General features: G+C 30.1%; 1 protein-coding gene across 2 annotated transcripts; it reads right to left on the bottom strand.

The window, feature by feature from the left end:
* Window positions 1-37: 37 nt before the first annotated feature.
* LOC143196854 (cannabinoid receptor 1) lies at window positions 38-23,641 on the bottom strand. 2 transcript variants are annotated; one of them, XM_076404725.1, is made up of 5 exons: window positions 23,523-23,641; window positions 14,509-15,043; window positions 3,830-4,013; window positions 3,544-3,770; window positions 38-1,388 (listed from the first exon to the last, which is right to left on the bottom strand). In XM_076404725.1, the coding sequence occupies exons 2-5, from the start codon at window positions 14,884-14,886 to the stop codon at window positions 1,113-1,115; spliced, it is 1,065 nt and encodes a 354-aa protein (XP_076260840.1). In that variant the 5' UTR covers window positions 14,887-15,043; window positions 23,523-23,641; the 3' UTR covers window positions 38-1,112. The 2 variants fall into 2 exon arrangements, with proteins under 2 accessions (XP_076260840.1, XP_076260841.1); XM_076404726.1 differs by lacking the exon at window positions 23,523-23,641 and adding an exon at window positions 15,106-15,797.
* Window positions 23,642-23,991: the final 350 nt, after the last annotated feature.

The following is a 23,991-nucleotide window of genomic DNA, read 5'->3' as shown; positions in this document are numbered from 1 at the left end:
AAACTGTCAGCGTCATCGCTAATAATAACAAATATTGTTTCTTTTAATTTAATACTTTATTTTAGTATAATGTACAATACATTCAAATGGAGGTTTAATTTTATCACAAAAAATATCAGTCTATTGTCAGAAACATTAAAGATATATTTGGTATGTTTAATTCCATTTTATTTATTTAGTTTTGCAAATTAACAATACTTCGTTCTTAATACTTAAAGAGGGATATAAAAAAATACAAAAAAATACGGGATTAATAAAGATGATCAAAAAGCAGGCTGAGTTATATGTACAAGAAAATAAATGATGATATTAGGGATAACAATAAATTATAACAAAATGTTTTAAAAGCGGTATAAATGAAATGTGTTAATATAAAGTTAAGACTAAAATTATAGAGATCAGTAAAGCGTAATTTAATAACTTATATAAGTGAAAGAATTGTTGTTAGTTCGTATTTTATACACACAAGTTTTAAAGCGTTTTAAAATATCATTAACGATATAAAGAAAACTTTATATAAAATGTAATATGAACATTTCTTCACTCACATAGGTTTAAAAGAGCAAAATACCCAAACACATGTTCGTAAAAATCTTGTTGAAAATTCGCCTCGTTATAAATATTAACTTTATTTCTTGCCTTATTTAAGGAATATATAGTTGGCGCATTAAGCTTTTCAGTTAACCTTTGCTGGTCGAAAAGATTAATTTTTAACAAGCATGCGATATTTTTCGTTTCCATATAATCAATGGGATAAGACCATTGGTTTTTATTTGGGTCATAATGCTATCGATACAGCGATGCAGAGTTAAATTAAACGAATTATTATGATAAACACAAATAAAAGTGATGTTTTGCTTTGGTTAAAAGGACGGAAATAAACGTCTTGTCAGTTTTTTGTACTTGTATATGTTAAAACTACTTGTTCATCGGTTTACTAAGGTAAGTATTGGTCGAACCAAAAACACCAGGATCAAAAATGTTTTCAGTCATTACTAATAGTAAATAAATTAATTCGTGAAGTAGTTACCTACTACCTATGTTTTTTTAATATAAATATCATAGTACGGTTGATTTTGCTTTTATAGCTAGGTGAGATAATAATTAAAGCTTCAAGCACTAGGAGGTACTGAAAAACTTGGTGGTGTGATTAAAACAGAGGTAGGGGTCCCACCACCTGTGGTTGTAGTGGTAGGGAGACTGCTTGTTGATTGTCTCCTTTTGAGAAAGCACCAGGTCAATCCAAAAGTACCCTTTTCAATATACCTTTGCAGTACATAGACGAAGGGATCTAAAGTGAAATAGATCGCCATCAACATATCAGCTACGCCCATGAATATACGAGAAGCTTTGGTCTCAATTCCAAGCTGGGCTATAGGAATCGTTATCTAAAAAAGAAAAAATAACCAGGTCAAAAATTGTTACATCATATCGAATCCATTAAGGAACCAAATAAAATAAACAAGACCAAATTGAACATATCTTGTTTATAATAATAATATTGATTGTTGTGTTAACTAAATTCTTATTTGTAGTGATTGTATTAGAACTGATAATGAATTAACTATTAGGTCGACAAATAATTGATATTAAATATCTGTAACTTAGATATTCGAATGTTACTTAATACAGTTTAACCCATTCTTCAAAATAAAATTAATAATTAATAGTAAAATATAAAGAAACTACTGAATGTGTAGAGTTGAAAGAGTAATGTCTTATTATTACTAACAGTTTGTCTATTTTTCTATGTAGGATTATGAAAATAGACTTATTTTTTACTGATGAATGTTTAAGGATTGCTTGAGGAGTTAAGGTTGTAGAGGAGGGAGAGGAGGATAGGAGATATATGTTAAAAAAACATTAATGGAAATAAATGGGAACTGGGAGAAGAAATGTCGCTGGGGGTCAGATCTGGAGAGTACGGTGAATGAGGAAACAATTCGAAGCTCAATTCATGGATTTTTGACACGGTGCATTGTCTTGGTAAAGCAGCACTTTCTTTTTCTTCAAATGCGGTCGTTTTCCGGCAATTTCGTCCTTCAAAGGGTCCAATGACGCTATGTAATAGTCGCTGTTGATGGTCCTTCCTTTTTCAAGGTAGTAAATGAAAATTATTCCATGTGCATCCCAAAATACAGATGCCATAACCTTGCCAGCCGACTGTTGCCTTTTCCCACGTTTTGGAGTGGGTTCATCGTGTGCAGTCCACAGCATGTCTGTCGATTGGACTTCGGAGTGAAATGATGGAGCCATGTTTCATTCATTGACACTTATCGATGCAAAAACTCGGGTTTATTACGCTTGATCATCTTCAAACACTGCTCCGAATCATCAACTCGTCGTTGTTTTTGGTCAAAAGTGAGCTCGCGCGGTACCCACTTTGCACAGAGCTTTCTCATATCCAAATATTGGTGAATGATATGATGTACACGTTCAGTTGATATCTTTAGAGTGTCTGCTGTTTTATACAGTTTCAATGTACGGTCATTCAAAATCATTTTGTGGATTTTTAAATTGTTTTTGTCGGTAACAACCTCTTTTGGGCTTCGGACCGCCTTCGGTGCTCATTTCACCACATCTAAAACTTAGCATACCAATCTTTGATGGTTGATATTCCTGGGGCAGTGTCCAGAAAGACGACATCAAGCAAAGCTTTTGCTTTAGCTGTATTTTTTTCCCCTCAAAAAGCAATATTTTATCAACAGGCGAAATTCCTTTTTAACCATATTTTCACAATAATAAAAGTTGTTTCACTTAAAATGCTATAATTCACAAACTAATGATCCGACAGCTATCAAATTCATACACGCATCTTTTGAGGGTTAGGGCTAACTAAACAACATATGGATTTAATACTACTAGCGCCATATATGTGTCAGGCCTGGGACTCTTCAATTGACCTATTAGAAAACATAACAAACTGGAAAGATTTGTAAAGTGTGGAGGTTGGCAATATGGAAAATGGAGTACTGGTGAGTAAGAAGCAAGAACTGGAGGAAGAATTTGAATAGATTATGTTAGATAAACTAACAACTACACCACTTAGTGGTACAAAAATTGTTTTTGATTATCTAAAATTTCTGAGTCATCTGTCTCCTAGATGTCTCTATATATAGTTTCTCGTTTGATACATATATCAAGCTGTGTGCAGGTAGTTTTTGTGTCTATTTAAGAAAAAGTAAGAACATATTTTCTCCCGTATTCGAAGGACTAGTTTTTGAAGATGAACATCTATCATCAACCTGTTGAAACTACTTTGATGAAGAAGATACCATTATAAACTGGCTATATTCACCAGATATTACTCCTTCTGATTTTCACTTATATTGTTCAGTATCACTAATATTTTACACGTAGAATTCAAATTATGTTAAAAAGACAGTGGGATGGGACTGGAAAAATAAGTTGACAACCCTACTACAGTTACAAGAATAGAAAGAAACCTTACGTGAGACAATATTTTAAGAGGTTTCATTTGTTTTTTAATTATATCTGAACATGATTATAAATAGATATCGTTTTAATAATGTTTTTACTTACTAGCTGAGGTCCCCAACAAACGACGAATATAATTGATATATAAGCCATGAGTTTTGCGAAAGCGACTTCTTCCGGGGTCTGATGATGCCTGGGGCTCCTAGTTCTGTTATTCACGATCAAAGCTCTGCTGATTCTTCGTACCAACACTCGATTTTGTGACCTTATTTTGGATAATTCACAGACAACTGCTATGTTACACAGAGCTATACTCAGACATAAGGTTATTCCTAAAAAACGATGATTTTTTTGTATACACGTTATAGTTATGCGTTAGTTGAATGCTCACCAACAGCAAAAAAGAACCAAGCATAGATTTTATCGGTGAATTCAACGGCATATCTATATCTGGTGCAACTACGTTCTTTGAAGTCGTAGTAAAGTCCAAACCCAAATAGCGGTAAGTATGTTAAAATAAGCGCTCCTAGCCACAGACAACACAGGGTCCGTTTTAAAACGTCATAGGTAACAATCTGAAATAAAACAAATTAGTATGTCTTAAATTTGTCGGCTATATTTTATATAACTATGTAAATTATCCGTACATGTTTGGTAAAAATCTTATTTTTGGTCTTATTCCGAATATATTGTCTTAATAAATTACGCATATCACGGCTGGTACGTGAACTGACTTTGCTTCATATCATACAGGGTGTGTGTATTCATGCCATGTTTATTTATAGCGTGTCTTTTGAAGAATAATTTCGTGAAAAAATCATCTTCGTTGACAATGCAAATTGGATGATTCTATCCAACGTCAAACATTACTTAGATTATTTAACAAACAATAGATTTTAATAATAATTGTTTTTACATCATCATTACTTAAGGACATTATTAATAGTTACTGCGAATCGAACTTATTTCTTTGTTTACATTCAAAGAGTGCGTCAAAGAATCAAACACTCCGTTTGTAGATTCTAAATTAATGGGAATATATAAAATATAATAAGACTAGCAGATTTGTCATGAAAGTATACATAAGGGACCACGTTTTAATTTTTATAACTCCACTATTTCCAAAATGAGAGAAAAACTCTAAAAATGTCCAAAAATCGAGATATTTCCTGAGCATATATATGGAAAAATTGTCAAAATATTACAATTTTACAAAATAAGCTGTAAATTTGATAGTACCTCTATTCGAATATGTAGATCGTGAAAAGACAATTTATTTAACTATATAAGTAATAGATAAAAAAATATGCTGACATTTTTGGAATGTTATTTTTCTTAATCAAAACTTATTCTCGTCTGTAGAACTTAAACTAATGAGAATAGGTAAAATATAATAGGCCTAACAGATTCGTCCTAAAATTGTAAATTAGAGACCGCATTTTCATTTATATAATTGTAATATTGATTAAACAGGAGGGAAAAGTTTTAAAAAGTCCAAAAATTACAATTTTTCCTGAGTGCCAAAATATTACATATCTCATAATTAGCCCTAAATTTGCTAGTACTACTATTCGAATGTGTAAATTACGAAAAAAAACATTTATTTTGCCATATGAGCAATAAATGAGAAAATATGCTGAAATGTTTGGAATGTTACTTTTCTTAATGAAAACTTTACATCGTCTGTACATACTAAACTAATGGGAATATATAAAATATAATTACACTAGCAGATTTGTCATGAAAGTGTACATAAGGGATCACATTTTCATTTTTATAACTCCACTATTTCCAAAATGAGAGCAAAACTTTAAAAATGTCCAAAAATCGAGATATTTCCTGAGCATATATATGGAAAGATTGTCAAAATATTACAATTTTTTAAAATAAGCTGTAAATTTGATAGTACCACTATTCGAATGTGTAGATAGTGAAAAGACAATTTATTTAACTATATAAGTAATAGATAAAAAAATATGCTGACATTCTTGGAATGTTATTTTTCTTAAACAAAACTTATTCTCGTCTGTACATTTTAAACTAATGAGAATAGGTAAAATATAATAGACCTAACAGATTCGTCGTAAAATTGTAAATTAGAGACCACATTTTAATTCATATAATTGTAATATTAATTAAACAGGAGCGAAAAGTCTGAAAAAGGCCAAAAATCACAATTTTTCCTGAGTATATATATGGAAAAATTGCCAAAATATTACATATCCGATAATTAGCCCTAAATTTGCTAGTACTACTATTCGAATGTTTAAATTACGAAAAAAACATTTATTTTGCCATATGAGCAATAGATGAGAAAATGTACTGAAATGTTTGAAATGTTACTTTTCTTAATCAAACCTGAAGTTCGTCTGTGGATCCTAAGCTAATGGAAATAAGTAAAATATAATAAGACTAGTAGATTCGTCATAAAATTGTATAAGACACCCATTTTCACTTTTATAACTATACTATTAATTAAATAGGGAGAAAAAGTCTGAAAATCGAAAACCGACATAAAGTTTATCACATCCAACTATATTATCCATACATTTTTCATATATCCATTGAGGGATTTTTTTATGTTCCTAGCCAACTAAACACGAATCATATTTAAGGTTTTTACTATTATATTATAAAGGGCATTACAAGATCTTTTTACCTCTTAAACTAACATTCTATTAGTCGTAATTGGCGTCAACACAGTAAGTGATACATTACCCTCAAATTTGGCGTAATACTCACCAAAATGGATCAGCATAGTTACAATGTGACATAACATAGCATAATTAAGCTCTGAGGGGAATACATTAGCATTGTCTTGAACTTATTAGAAAGCTGCATATTTGGAATCATTCACATCACCAAAAAGACAAAATGTGAATTATATGAAGAAATCCTTTAATTCCATCCTACACATCTGGAAGTAGTTTTCTCTATTCTATTTCGTGTTGATTTGTGTTAGCATTGCTTATAGACCTTCCAATAAAACATACACGACATCGAATATACCAAATTCAGTTTGAAAAAACGTAAAATTAAATTAAACTTGGAGCGGATTTTTCCTTCTCATTTTAACTATTGTTAAAAAGTTCGACGTGCTTACTTATGATGCTAACTTATTTTGATGATGTGCATTGGTTGTTCTGTTGGATGACTATATTGATTATGTTAAGGGAGACTTGTTATTTCAATTTGTGTCCAGATATAGATAATTTAAAATGGAACACTGGGACACCCTTACCAAGATGCCAATAAAACGAGTAATTAAGGAATGGCTTGCCAAACATAAATTAATTTTTGAAGACACCATGTTAAAGAATGCAGGAGTGTAATAGATATGCAGGTCGAGAAGAATATACAAGCAAGAACTGTTTGGATATGTGGAAAGGATTGTTTCTAATAACACCGTTGGATTTGGACTCGACCAGACACGCAGAAGAATACAAATGGTGGAATTGTGAACTAGTGCTAGAGTGGAAATTAACAGCTTAGATATTAACTTGAATACTGATTCATTGCTGACAGTAATAACGGTGAGTATATAATTAATACAGGATAACTATAGAAAATCATATTGTGTAGAGTGTAAAAGATTTATGTGCATAGATATGTAATTGTTTAGAATAAATATGAGAATTTGTTTAAAATATACGAGGGGAGAATGAATACTAACTCTATTGCAGATATGGCAAATGCATTAGAGAGAATGCAGTGATTAAATCTAATTTTATCAAGAAAAGTGTACACAGAAGGAAATAAGGAGAAACCCAGCGATATAAGAATTATTTGATAAGAAAACACAACTAAACATAAGAAGGTAAATATGTTCTCTAATGAAAATAAAATACATTACTTAGATATACAATTATTAATTTAGTGAATTAAGCCTCCAGGGAACACCATAGGTGGTTTACAGAAGTAAATATAATAAAATAACTCTAACCTACAAACTATTGTGGCTGTTTAATTAACTGTAGTTTAAGTCATTTGATAATATATGCATTAGATGTACTATAATCTTAAAATAAATTGTATTTAATAACATTTTTGTTTCATTATTTTATTTTACCAAGAAAGGGAAGATGGAATACCCACAGTCAGTCAAGAAATCAAGAGAATTGCAAGGGAGCATGAGGAAAGACTCCATTCTCATGAGAATATTGATTATTATTTCACCAGAGACTGAGATAGGGCCGATGGGTCATCCTAGTTATATACCTAGATTTAAGTTATCATAAAGACAAATTGTAGGTTAGACGGAAACGACTAGTAACAATGTATTAATTAAATAATAATAAAAACAAATTATTCTACTTATATTAGAATGTTAATATATGAAAGCTGGAATAAACTAAAATTCGAAGTTAAATGCGGCAACATTGCGACGTCATAAGTTGAGATGACGTCAGTTCACTGCTATTTTGGATAGATTATATATTCGTATGAGCTAATACTTATTATTTCATATAAAGTGGGTTGTGCTTTTTTTATTACGCTTAGACATGAAAACTGGAAAGCACCGTTTGAGTTTCCAATGAACTAATGAAAATGGCCCGGTATTTTTATGACTTTTTTCAGTTTGTACTCATGAAAACCTAGTCATAAAGCATTATACATAATACAAATAGCGTTCTTTTATCGTTTGATCTTGAATATCTTAAGAACCAGAGAGAAAAAAATGGTTAGAGCTGTGCGTGCGCGAATAAACTAAATTAATTATAGTTCGCGTTGACAAAATACGATTTCAAGGACAGATTTCTGGCGGAAATCGAAAACTATTAAAATTTTTATTGAGCAGATGATGCGACAATTGACTCTACTTGACGGCCTTTTTAAATAAGTACGTAGATAATTCGTGGCGCTGAATACCCTCTTTATAATCGTCAGGAAATTTTCAAGTCATACATAACGTTTCCATTATATCAAATTTTATGTGTATCGAATACAAAAAAGTAACACAATCATAAAACAGTCTTATAATTTCGAATTTATATTATTTCTATGACGCAGTATTTTCTACTTTAATCCATTTGATAGTGTGAATTCGAAACCCATAATATCATTTACAATTAATTACCACTAAGAAAATAGCAGCATTTATATCTAAGCACTTTAAAATAATTAAGTAGTTATAGAATCAATCAAAATGTTAAAATGCTATATATCTAAGAATAAACTCTAACTTTCTTATTACTACGACTTGAATGTCTAAATAATGTAAAGAGCATTTATTTTACCATGTGAGTAATAGATAAAAAATATGCTGACATTTCATGAATGTTACTTTTCTTAATCAAAAGTTAACATCGTCTGTACCTGCTAAACTAATGGCAATATGTATAATATAATAACACTAGCAGATTCGCCATAAAATTTTATATAAGAGACCACATTTTTGTTATTATAACTGTAATGTTAATTAAATAGGAAGAAATAGTCAAATTTATGTGAAATTATCATAGTAAATCAATATTACGGTCACAAAAACGATAAAATGATGAGTTTCTATATACGGTTAACTGTTTTTGAGATACAAGAAAAAGTATGATTTTTAAAATTTTTACCCAATAAATAAATATATCCGCATCTTTTCAAAAATTTCAAATTATACAAAACCAATTTCATCATCACATCCAGCATCATATTTTACATAAACCCTGATATTTTCAATAGTGTATCTTCATTTGCATAAGAGTTATAAAGAAAAGTCTGAAAATGGCCAAAAATCCCAATTTTTCCTGAGTATATATATGGAAAAGGTGAAAAAAAATATGTTGGTCTCAAATTGATGTGAAACTCTTATAGTAAGTCAATATTACGGTCACAAAAACGATAAATTCATCAGTTCTTATATATAGTTAATTGTTTTTGAGATACAAGATAAAGTATGATTTTTAAAATTTTTACCCAATAAATAAATACATGCGTATCTTTTAAAATATTTCAAATTATACAAAACCAATTTTACCATCACATCCAGCATCATATTTTACATAAACCCTGATATTTTCAATATCATATATTCATTTATAAAAGAGTTATAAGGAAAAGTCTGAAAATGGCCAAAAATCCCAATTTTTCCTGAGTATATATATGGAAAAGGTGAAAAAAAATATGTTGGTCTCAAATTGATGTGAAACTCTTATAGTAAGTCAATATTACGGTCACAAAAACGATAAATTCATCAGTTCTTATATATAGTTAATTGTTTTTGAGATACAAGATAAAGTATGATTTTTAAAATTTTTACCCAATAAATAAATACATGCGTATCTTTTAAAATATTTCAAATTATACAAAACCAATTTTACCATCACATCCAGCATCATATTTTACATAAACCCTGATATTTTCAATAGCATATATTCATTTATAAAAGAGTTATAAAGAAAAGTCTGAAAATGCCCAAAAATCCCAATTTTTCCTGAGTATATATATGGAAAAAGTGCAAAAAAAATGTTGGTCTCAAATTGATGTGAAACTCTCATAGTAAGTCAATATTACGGTCACAAAAACGATAAATTCATCAGTTCTTATATATAGTTAATTGTTTTTGAGATACAAGATAAAGTATGATTTTTAAAATTTTTACGCAATAAATAAATATATGCGTATCTTTCAAAATATTTCAGATTATACAAAACCAATTTCACCATCACATCCAGCATCATATTTTACATAAACCCTGATATTTTCAATAGCATATATTCATTTGTATAAGAGTTATAAAGAAAAGTCTGAAAATGGCCAAAAATCCCAATTTTTCCTGAGTATATATATGGAAAAAGTGCAAAAAAAATGTTGGTCTCAAATTGATGTGAAACTCTCATAGTAAGTCAATATTACGGTCACAAAAACGATAAAATGATGAGTTTCTATATACGGTTAACTGTTTTTGAGATACAAGAAAAAGTTTTTTTTTAATTTCCACCCAATAAATAAATATATCCGCATCTTTTCAAAAATTTCAAATTATACAAAACCAATTTCATCATCACATCCAGCATCATATTTTACATAAACCCTGATATTTTCAATAGTGTATCTTCATTTGCATAAGAGTTATAAAGAAAAGTCTGAAAATGGCCAAAAATTTCAATTTTTCCTGAGTATATATATGGAAAAAGTGAAAAAAAAAATGTTGGACTCAAATTTATGTGAAACTCTCATAGTAAAACAATATTACGGTCACATAAACGATAAAATCATCAGTTTTTATATATAGTTAACTGTTTTTTGGATGCAAGAGAAAGTATTATTTTTAAAATTTTCACCCAAAAAATCAATACATCCATATCTTTTGAAATATTTCAAATTATACAAAACCGATTTCACCATCATATCCAGCATCATATTTTACATAAACCCTGATATTTTCAATAGCATATATTCATTTATATAAGAGTTATAAAGAAAAGTCTGAAAATGGCCAAAAATCCCAATTTTTCCTGAGTATATATATGGAAAAAGTGAAAAAAAAATGTTGGTCTCAAATTTAAGTGAAACTCTCATAGTAAGTCAATATTACGGTCACATAAACGATAAAATCATCAGTTTTTATATATAGTTAACTGTTTTTGGGATACAAGAAAAAGTATCAAAAAATCAATACATCCATATCTTTTGAAATATTTCAAATTATACAAAACCGATTTCACCATCATATCCAGCATCACATTTTACATAAACCCTGATATTTTCAATAGCATATATTCATTTATAAAAGAGTTATAAAGAAAAGTCTGAAAATGGCCAAAAATCCCAATTTTTCCTGAGTATATATATGGAAAAAGTGAAAAAAAAATGTTGGTCACAAATTGATGTGAAACTCTCATAGTAAGTCAATATTACGGTCACAAAAACGATAAATTCATTAGTTCTTATATATAGTTAATTGTTTTTGATATACAAGATAAAGTATGATTTTTAAAATTTTCACCCAAAAAATCAATACATCCATATCTTTTGAAATATTTCAAATTATACAAAACCGATTTCACCATCATATCCAGCATCACATTTTACATAAACCCTGATATTTTCAATAGCATATATTCATTTATAAAAGAGTTATAAAGAAAAGTCTGAAAATGGCCAAAAATCCCAATTTTTCCTGAGTATATATATGGAAAAAGTGAAAAAAAAATGTTAGTCTCAAATTGATGTGAAACTCTCATAGTAAGTCAATATTACGGTCACAAAAACGATAAATTCATTAGTTCTTATATATAGTTAATTGTTTTTGAGATACAAGATAAAGTATGATTTTTAAAATTTTCACCCAAAAAATCAATACATCCATATCTTTTGAAATATTTCAAATTATACAAAACCGATTTCACCATCATATCCAGCATCACATTTTACATAAACCCTGATATTTTCAATAGCATATATTCATTTATATAAGAGTTATAAAGAAAAGTCTGAAAATGGCCAAAAATCCCAATTTTTCCTGAGTATATATATGGAAAAAGTGAAAAAAAAATGTTGGTCTCAAATTGATGTGAAACTCTCATAGTAAGTCAATATTACGGTCACAAAAACGATAAATTCATTAGTTCTTTTATATAGTTAATTGTTTTTGAGATACAAGATAAAGTATGATTTTTAAAGTTTTCACCCAAAAAATCAATACATCCATATCTTTTGAAATATTTCAAATTATACAAAACCGATTTCACCATCATATCCAGCATCACATTTTACATAAACCCTGATATTTTCAATAGCATATATTCATTTATATAAGAGTTATAAAGAAAAGTCTGAAAATGGCCAAAAATCCCAATTTTTCCTGAGTATATATATGGAAAAAGTGAAAAAAAAATGTTGGTCTCAAATTTATGTGAAACTCTCATAGTAAGTCTATATTACGGTCACATAAACGATAAAATCATCGGTTTTTGTCTATAGTTAACTGTTTTTGGGATACAAGAGAAAGTATGATTTTTAAAATTTTCACCCAAAAAATAAATACATCCATATCTTTTGAAATATTTCAAATTATACAAAACCAATTTTACCATCACATCCAGCAAAACATTTTACATAAACCCTTATATTTTCAATAGCATATCCTCATTTCAAGATGATATGTTCAAAAATGATATATCTTCATTTTCAAATTTTATGCGTATCAAATGCATGCAAAACTAACATAATTATAACTGCAATATTTTTTGTCTTAATCCATTAGATAGTATGCATTTGTAAACAATCAACAACAAATCATTTACAATTAATTACCACCAATAGAATAGTATTATTTTTAATCTAAATCTTTAAAATAATTAAGTTAGCTATACTCTCTATTAACATATTTTGATTTAATGATGTTGCCTTAATGGTATACTATTATTAGATGCTACTTGCGTTGTTTTCCACCTCTAAATAATAAGGGAGGAGGGAGGATGATAGATCCGGCATGATAAACATCAAAATAGGTTAATCTATTTCTTCTTTATTAAGAATAATTGTTCCTCCTCTATCAATTGGTAATTTCGTACGTTATTTGATTTAATTCGGTTGGCGATTGCTTCTTGGAAAATTATATCGACTATATAACTATCCAAACAATACGTTATTAAATATAAAACAATTGCTAATGATTAATATGCCCCAACGTTATATTTATATATGTTTAATTTATTGAAAATCATATTTATTCAGCGGTATATGAACAGTAGGATAAAATGGTATATGAAAGTTAAGAAAATATGAGATTTTAATTAAAAGATAGCTTCTAAACAAACAGAAATAAGCAAAATTACAGTAAATTTTATGTAAGATTGTACGTATGAGAGCATATGTCTAGTTTTACTTTATAATTATATTATAGTTAAATAGTGAAAAGTCTGAAACTGGCCAAAAATCGCAATTTTTTCTGAGTATAAGTATTTGGCAATAAGCTCCAAACTTGGTCTTACTATTATTCGAATGTATAAATAATGAAATAAGCATTTATTTCACCACATGAGTAATAGATAAAAAATTATGCAGACATTTTTGAAATGTTATTGTTTTTAATCAAAACCTATCTTCGTCTGCAGATTCTAAACTAATGAGTATATGAAAAATATAATAACACTAGCAGATTTTTCACTAAATTATACATAAGAGACCATATTTTCATTTTTGTATCTATAATATTAATTAAATAGGGAGAAAAATTCCGAAAATGGCAAAAAAATCGCGATTTTTCTTGAGTATATATATGGAAAAATTGTCAAAGAACAATCTCAGTTTGTAACTAGTTTTATTTTATGGTGAAATATTTTGAACAATACATAATTAGATACGTTATAATACTCATAATAATGATAAGTATATATATTGAATTTTAGAAACATATTTTGATTTAATTATAATACGTCAATCGGTCCTGAAAATCTTTACATGTAGAAACAGCTATTTTCAATAATATAACCTAAATACTAACCCCCATTAAGTCACTTGACATAGTAAATATTTGAAGTCTCTTGACAATGGACGTTTGTCATTATGTTGTGGAATATTTTTAGATATGAACAAGTGCTTTATGGTAAGGATACCCGACCTTACTCAATCATAATGACACCAGAAGCTTTGCAGCTGGTTTACCAGTTGGCTTCAGACAGTTCTATTATAATTCGAATTGAAAAACTATTTAAATAATTTTACTTTGACATTATTTTAAATAATTCCAAAGGCTACTATGATTCTAATTAATGGTACAGAACAACACATCTGTTAATTATTCCAGGAAATATACAAATTAGGTCATTTAATACCTCATAAATGTTATTTTGAATGGGAAAAAAGGTAAATATATCAAATCTGAGTATTTAGTGAAAAATTTATATACCGATGACCAATTTAAAGCTGTTTGGTATCAAGAGAATATTTAGCAGAAAATAAAAACATATTTAGGGTTTGTTGACGTGAACCATTGAAAGAATTATATAGATATATATTTTTCAGTTCAATACGAGTTAAAAATAATCATTCATTCAGTTAATTGCTTGGCTGTATTATGGTTTGGATAAAAAAAAACAAAAAAAAACACGTAAATAAATATACGGTACTTACCTTATGGTATAAGAATGGTCTGGTGAGTGCCAACCATCTTTCTAACGCCATAATAAATGCTACACAGCCTGATCCTAATCCAAAACCTCTTAACACCACCAAAGCGATACACGTCCAATCATCAGGTACTAGTGAATATCTCCTTAAGTTTGTAACGGTCATCATTCCAATAGCCGCTGTAAGATCACTGCTAGCTAGCCATCTTAGCATCAAAACGTGCTTTCTGTTTCTTGTTTTGGCTGATTTGTACAAGATCACTAAAGCCGTCGTGTTGCCAATGATGCCGATTAGAAACGATATAGTCACCAACACTTGCATGATGCATGAGATGTGACTCTTCGTCCCTTGAACTACCAAAGTCGCATTAACTGAATCCATCTCTGAACTAACGTGTTTGTTTACGAAATGAATTTACAGAAACAGTTGTTTATTCGGCATGCTGCCAAAATAGACGAATACCGTGTGAAGTCTACTTCGTAACTGACAACCCGGCGTATGAACCTGACTCAATACTCCGGGATCTTCTTGACTTAATCTGCAACAGAAATTGTTGTTATTTTCGGCCGGTCAAAGCTATCGCGTTTATCATTTGTATACCTACTGTTATCGTTTGATTGTTTGACATCTTCGCCGATAAGAAACGATCTCTTTCGGCATTATGTTTGTTCAAACAAATCTTTTAGTTTCTGTTAATTTATTTAGTTTAAAATGATTGATTAATTTCAAATACTCAACTCTGTCTAGTCCACCAAACCCACTTACAACGACACTAAACTATATCGACAAATTTAATATGAATGAGAAATCCTAATAATTTATATAGTAACATCAACACCAAATAAGTCGGGTCATGACCTTTGAAGATAATATAATATATGTAATATTATGTTTTTTCTTTCATTATTTTCACAGGAATCTGTAAAAAACTCAGTCACATTATTTCTCGATTAACTTCATTATCCAAATCCAATATTTTCTTGAATAAGTTTACTCATTATTACTGTGTATCACTGTAGTAAAACTTTAAATATCTTAATAGATGATATTTCTATATAAGTAAAGATGGCGCTAATTTTAAATAAAATCATCGAGTAATAACACCGAGTGTTTGTTTTTTTGTTAAATATAAGTTTTGGTTTATTTAAACCAAAACGTTTATTGAAATATACGTAACTTTATACATCGAACATTTTTGATCGGTTTGGCAGGCGAGTCTTTGACGTAACGACGTTAAAGAAAACTAATATTACTGAAATATGAATCTCGTACATCGATAAAACTGCTACTGTAGTTTATAATTGTCGACCAAACTATTTCAATGGGAAATGGCCAAAGAAAAAAACAATCAGAACCAATGCAAATTTTATTATCTTTGGTCATTGTTGAATAAAACATTTTGGTCTCGAAGGAATTTTTATAATACCGAATGTTTTACGTATGTACGTAGAATTATTTATAGTTACTTTTTATTTCTCTCTGGGGCTTTGGTTGTGTCGTAGTTTTAAGCTCTTTGTAGTTTTTCGTTTTAATTTAAACAAACTGATGGAGAATGTTCAACATTCAACACCTTTAATTATGTTATTGGGACTATGAATTAATTTTGAGGGATATACCACAATTTATATTGCTTTGTTATAACACCTTGTATGTATTTTGACCAGCGATATCTATTGGTATCAATGTACCCAACTGTTAAATTCCATTATTCTAATAGTTTTTATTATAGTATTCAGATGATTAGATATGCTTAGTACAATCTTAATTTACAAATTAATTTATTACTACTGTTCTGTTGTATTTGCATTAATAAACAAACGAAGCGAGTATTTTCCAAATAAAAATAAAAGTAAACTACTTAAGTTAAACTTAAGAATACACTTATACCATATACCTTCTGCCTTTCTGTGTGTTGTCCAGTATTTGTTGTGATTTAACAATTTTATTTCACATTTCGTTGGTTACGCAGGCAGCAACCGCTAGGTAATTAATCGTAGAACCTTATTTTGGCCGCGTTGGGTTACTAGTTAGTTTGATATCTTAGTGTAACCGTATATTTGCACTCCATAAGTCCAAATTGGCTTTATGATTGAGAGTATCTTCCAACCAATCAGTAAAGTTGCTTGACTTTGAGTCTAATCTGCTCTGCTTTTTGTCTAACATGATGTTTCCAATTCAACCTACCATTGAGATGAATGCCGAGGTATTTAGCTGATTCTGCTTGAGGATTCGAGTATCCATCATGTGATATAATTAGGTTTTTGACATTTCGTCGCAACGCAAAATTAACAAGGACAGATTTGGAGCTATTAAGCTGTATTTTCCAGTCTCTAGTCCATTTGTAGATCTTATTGACTGCTATTTGTACTTTTTCTACAGCTTTAGACAGAGATTCATATTTTGCCATGATAACTGTGTCGACAGTAAATGTTCCAAGTTCTATTTCTTTTGTTGTTTGGATATCAGCAGTATAGAGCAGATTCAGGAGTGATCCCAAGACACTAAAGACCTAGGGAACTCCAGCCGAAATAGGTTTAAGTGAGACCTTCATGCGAGACTCCATGCAAGATTCCAGCAGTCGACCATACCCGGTCAAAAGCTTCTGAAACGTCCATGAATATTGTATAGCAGTATTTCTTTTCTTCTAATGGCTTTTCAGCAATTGCTGTTACTCTGTACACTTGATCGATTGTCGAGCGGTTATTCCGAAATCCAAATTGGAAATATGATATTTCTAATGGTTTAATACGTTTTGACAGCAGTTTCTCAAATAATTTTGATATTGCAGGTTGCAGCGAAATAGGTCTGTAAGGTCCAACTTGTTCTGTCGGTTTGTCAGGTTTTTTAACCATAATTATTTCAGTACCCTTTAAACAACAATCAATATTAAAACATTCCGGAACATGCTTCAGTTTCAAACAGGCATTGTATATGTATGTCAATATGATGATAGCTTTTCGTGGCAGCTCTTTCAATAACCCAGGTGAAATATCACTAATTCCAGGAGTCCTTTTACGATTGATATTGTTGTCAGTTTCTGTGGCAACTTCCATTGAAGAAATCAGATTTACATGTATATCGGGCTGATAAACAGGATTTGTATCCATTGTAGATTCTATATTATTCGGTTGGAATACGTTAGCTAAATGTTCTGCGAATAATTCAGCTTATTCATCGTTATATACGATAATTTGTGATAGGCTGAATTCTAATCTCCTAGTTGTTTTCCATAGCGACTAATCTCCGTCTTTTTTCGAGCTTAATTCACTTACATATTTTTCGAAGCAGCTCTCTTTATATTCTTTAATCTTCTGTTTTATCTGATTACTAATTATTTCTTTAGCTTCTTTTGCAGCAGACCCAATTTATTCAATTATATTTCGGGTTTGCTACTCATCATTTGTTTGTAAGATTAGGCTTCTTTGTTTTTTTTCTCAGAATTGTTATGCCTAGTGTTAACCATAATGGAGTGTGATCAGATGACAGTTCGCACAAACTCTGGAATTTTTATTTGATTGGATAACATGCTTTTTAAAATATAAAAATCCCGTAGGTCTAGCATTTTATTACTGTCGGTGGGCCAGTTAGTGGGTTCGCGCCCTGAATGATATTTACAATTTGTTATATTAATTGAGCGATAATCTAGCTTAATCTTTCAAAGAACTTTCAGCCACGTTAGAATTTGACTAACAGACTTTCTCCACATATTTACGTACCATGGGATAGATCAGACAGGAGGGAAAATGATGATGAGGGGAAGTGATTTTATTGTTTTCTAGCAAAAAAGAACAAGAATTTTTTGAGGCGTATTGTGACTTGTGATGAAAAGTAGATATACTATAATAAGCTCATTGACAAAAATTCATAGGTTAGCTCAGGTGAGTCCTCCACTTTGCCACAGAAGCAGAATATTCATTTCCATAAAATCTAACTGCTTATATGACAAGATAAGCAATATGTAGTCTATTAAAAACTGTTAAAATTTAATGAAACTGTGACTGCATATGTCTATAGATGTTAATTGAAGGAAATGAACAAAGTCATCCTCTTACATAACAATGGTCGGCCACAGGGTATAAGAGTTGTGAAGGATACACTGTTGCAGCTTGCATAGGAAGTTCTGCCCCACACACCAAGCATAAAACCTAGTGATTGCCACTTGTTCATATCAATGCAGCATGGCTTGGCTGATACATGGTTTAGAAATACCGAATAAGTGCAAAAAATAATTATGCAAGATCGTCAAAAGGTGTTGAAGATTATGTAAAAAATAATGGAAAATATTTTGATTTCATTTTTCTCAATAAATTTAAAGTTTGTAAAAGTTTTTTTGCAAGGTTAATAAAAATGTTTAAAATGTTTTAAAAATCAGAATGTTTGCAACTACCTAATATTTTCATGAAAAAATTGATAACACAACATTGTAGTAACTTTTGTACTACGTCATGTCATTTAATACTGAAAAAATTCAAACCATACTGATCTGACAGAAATAGATCATTTTGATACAATTTAAAAAGTGAATATAACTAAAATAGAAAAAAGATGGTTTGAACTGTGGAATGCTGAATATCATTGTATAATAACAGTATTACGCCATAATAATAACTGCAAAATCAAGTGTACTCAGACAATTTGATTATCAACAAATGGGTTTCTTAACAATGGTTAAATAAAAATGTATTTCATTCCAAACGATTGGTTATTGTTTTGTTTTTCAACGACACCTATGTGTATTATGTAAACGATATTATTTCTGAAGAACGATACTACAGGCTTTGAAATGACCGTCTTGACAGCAAACAATGTTAAGTATTATTAAAATAGATAAAACTAAAAGAAACAAGACTTGTACTATGATCGATTTATATAAATGATTGAGCTAATATTTGATTAACTGATAATTATGTTGATACAATGTACCTTATATTATTTTTCGAATAATTTTACATATACAACGTTATTCGATTTTATTTTTGGTACGCACATTGTGACATAACGTTTTTGTTTGAAATTAACGTTTTTGTTTAATTTTCTTCACGCCAAAAGAACCTTGGGATGTATTCGAATCGATATAATCGCAATATGATGGATTGTAATAACAGGAAATTTTCTGATATCTGGTCCAATATTGACTATTAGGTGAAATAATTACCAAATGTAATATGCGTAGATTTCTGTCGAATGTGGATTAGGTTTGCAAGAATATATTTCGATATATATGGACTGTGAATTAATATTGAATGATTTTCTTAAATAAATTGTATTAGTTTCAATGGACTTAATTTCCAGATATACACCAAATAGAGAAGAAAGATTAATAAGGCAAAAACTAGAGAAAGTAACTGGAATTATATGTACATAAAGGTTTTTTGCTTTCATTCTGTGTCAAATACACTGTTGCCCATGACTATATGGTTTTATTCAAAGCAAATCAGAAGGTGGTATGTCTGGCAAATATGTTACTATGGGTTCGGCATTCCAGCTATAACAGGGTACCCTTCCCAACTTTTGCAGTGCTACTCTCTATTGCTGGTTTCCTTTGCAACAATACGTCATCTGTAGACATCTGAAGTAACACTTGCATGTGGTTTTAACAACTTGTAACAAACTACACCTTGTAATCCCATTAGACCCCTGTTTTTGAAGAGTTTTTGCTCATGAATATTCATATTTCGGTGAAGATGAGGGTGGCTCTTCTGGTTTAATCCATGACATATTGCGTTTGGGGTTATTGTAGTGTATCCATTCTTTATTGCCAATCACAATATGCTCCAGAAACCCTTCTTTTTTGCTTCGAAAGCAGTACAATAGTAATCTCCCTCTTTTTGGATCCTTCTCATCACACGTAAACGTCTAGAAACAGTTGATTCATCAACTGCTTAGCTGTCTGAAATTTTTTTATCAGCTTGAGCTTAATTCTAGCTCATTAAATCTTACAATTCATTGTCACCGAGCTTTTTCGTTCCTTCGACTTCGCCACGACAAAATCGCCACTATTAAATCTTTGAAATCAAAATAGATATAACAGGTCAACTGAAATGTCCCCGGGCTGACACATAGATGGCGCTACTAGAATTATAAATAGTATAAATTTGATAGCTGTTGGATCATTAGTTTGTGAATTATAGCATTTTGAGTGAAGCAAGTTTTATTATTGTGAAAAAAATGTATAAAAAGGAATTTCGCGTGTTGATAAAATATTGCTTTTTGAAGGGAAAAAATACAGTTGAAGCCAAAACTTGGCTTGATGTCGAGCTTCCCGATACTGCCCCAGAAAAATCAACCATCAAGGATTGGTACGCTAAGTTAGACGTGGTGAAATGAGTACCGAAGATGGTGAACGCAGTGGACGCCCAAAAGAGATTACATCATATCATTCAGGAATATTTGGGTATGAGAAACCTCTGTGCAAAGTGGGTGCCGCACGAGCTCACTTTAAAAAAAAACAACGACGAGTTGATGATTCGGAGCAGTATTTGAAGATGATCAAGCGTACTAAACCCCAGTTTTTGCATTGATATGTGAGGATGGATGAAACATGGCTCCATCATTTCACTCCGAAGTCCAATCGACAGCCATCCGAGTACACTTCACACGATGAACCCGCTCCAGAGCGTGTGAAAACGCAACAGTCGGCTGGCAAGGTTATGGCGTCTGTATTTTGGGATGCGCATGGAATAATTTTCATTGACTACCTTGAAAAAGGAAGGACCATCAACAGCGACTATTACATAGCGTTATTGGACCGTTTGAAGGACGAAATCGCCGAAAAACGGCCGAATTTGAAGAAAAAGAAAGACTAGACACTAGACAAAGAACATTCACCAAGACAATGCACTGTGTCACAAGTCAGTGAAAACGATGGCAAAAATTCATGAATTGGGTTTCGAATTGCTTCCTCATCCACCGTATTCTCCAGATTTGGCCCCCAACGACTATCTCCTGTTCTCAGATCTCAAAAGAATGCTCGCTGATAAGAAATTTTCGTCGAATGAAGAGGTGATCGCCGAAACTGAGGCCTATTTTCAAGCAAAGGACAAATCGTACTACAAAAATAGTATCTAAAAGTTGGAGGGTCGCATTAATCAGTGTATCACCCTTGAAATGAATTATGTTGAATAAAAAAAACTAATTTTGCCAAAAAATGTGTTTCACTATGGTAGGCCGGGGACTTTTCAATTGACCTACTATGGTATTTGACGGAACAACACCAGCATGGGTTTCTAAAAGTTATTGATGGGTTTCGCAACCAGATCTCTTCCAATCAAACAAAAGATGTCATTGATGTAGAAAATGCTTGACAATTTTGAGCGTTCCACAATTAGTATCTGCATTATTATTGTTATTTTATGTAGAGAAATGTCAAAATAATCGAATTTAACATTTGTTTACATTGATACTTATTTTTACCCCTGATCAAAAACACATACAAACACGTAATAGTTTTATATTTGAAGAAAATGTTACTAAATAAACGGCTGATAATATAGAAGTGTAATAAGTATTCCAAGTTTCATGACAAATAACGTTGACATTAATATTGACCGAAGAACCACAAAATCATTGATAAACAAATAAATAAATAAATAAATAATATCGTAAAAATGTAGTTTATTTTTAAAATTCCACCTTGCTGTTTTAGTAACAGCTCATCTTGTTTTGCATATTGAAACAATTACATGCGCTAACACTCGTTGAATATTAAATTCGTTTTTATTGTTTCCCTTTCTGATTAAGGCGTTACCAATAAATAGAGTTCCTTTAAAAAATAACATCATTCGTAATTGACAACAATAACCGACATCTCTGGAACTGTCTATAATATGAATGTGATTTTTTCTTTCTGGTCTAATATGTTCACCATACCATAATCGTATCGATTATTGGATACCACCAATCGATTATTACATGTAACTTCTTTGTTTTATTGTTGCTTTATAGCAGACATAACGGAAGTCAAACGAATACGTATTTGACGATATCGTCCTTTTTCCTATTCGAATTTTATTTTCCGATATTAATTATTAACATTTTATACTATTATGATAGTTTTTTTCCTTTTAATTCTTTAAAATTATTTTAATTACTGGAATATTTAAGTTATATTTAAATTGACATTTATATCTTAACAATTTATAATAAAAAATATCTCACTATTTCTTACAGTATACTTTCAATAACGAATTATTTAATAAATTACTTGTAACTAATTATTTGTCTGGTCACTTGCATTTCAAGTCTAGTATTAAATTTTAGGCTAATAGATAAACAAATCCACCAAAAACTCATTATTTAGTGTCAATTCCAATAATCTAATTTCTATATTATAGTTCTATTAAATTCATTTAAATGAAAGTAAAAAATCTAACCATAATTATATTTGAAATTAACTGCTAATTTTTTTTTAAAACCTTAATATATTGTAAAATTGAAATTAGTATTGGAAATATGTCTAAACAAAATACATTTTCTATATATAACCAAATGAATCAAATCTCTATCTAATCAGAATGAATGAATCTTTACTGTTTTTTTACATATCTAAATCAAATATTGCTTATTAAAAACTAAATAAAGCTTGAAAAATCTTTCTAAAATTAAACAAATGAATCAAACCTATCTAATCTGATTTATTCTTAATAATGAATATTAAGGGAATTTTCACAAATTAATTAATAAGTATTTAGAATCAAAATGACTATTGGAAATATATCTAAATCAGACGTTGCTTATTAAAAATTAAATAAACATTATATTTTTGATATTTGAATTTTCGCTCAAGAAAAAAAAATAAAAATAAAACATGCTTGCTCATAATAAATGATTATTCGTTTTGCTAGATGGATCTCTAATGTGTTTTATATTGACCTGTGGTAATATTCATCTTTTAATAAAGAAGCAATTTCATTTAATAGCTTTCGAATAAAATTATTAAAAGAAAACATTGCGGTCTATTTTTATGGCGATATATTTGGAATGATTTTTACCCGACTTGAAAATTAAAAATCACTTACATTTTACACAGTATGATGCGCGCTCGTCTTCGGTGATCTCAAGAGACTACTTTGCACCCCATATCATAACTATAGAATATAATTACACACAAGTGTTTAATCGACACGTGATCGCGATCAACCAATAAATAAACAGAAATATTTGCCATTATACAAGGTGCGTTTAAATCGTAAAGTATAGCCTGAAAGTACTGCAAATAAACAAGCTAAACTTGGCATAGGACACATACAGGATGTAACCATTATTTTGTTTAACGTTTATTTTAAATAAACGTGTCTATTTTTATTAAACATTAATTTAAAAAAATCAGAATTTATATTTATTTGCAATTTGGTAAACATTTTACGGACCACCTACCATTCGTGTAACCAATCACGATAAACATGTTATTTGGATAACCAATTAGCACAGACTTGGACATTTTTATCAATTATGCCGAATTGTCTATGCATTCTTCGATTTTTCTAT

The sequence above is a fragment of the Rhynchophorus ferrugineus genome, unplaced genomic scaffold (genome assembly GCF_030347505.1).
Source record: "Rhynchophorus ferrugineus isolate W39M unplaced genomic scaffold, kcgeb_rfMv2 rfM5, whole genome shotgun sequence".
Classification (NCBI taxonomy): Eukaryota; Metazoa; Arthropoda; class Insecta; order Coleoptera; family Curculionidae; genus Rhynchophorus; species Rhynchophorus ferrugineus.
The sequence above is the reverse complement of the archived record's forward strand: the minus strand, read 5'-3'. Positions and strand labels throughout refer to the sequence as shown.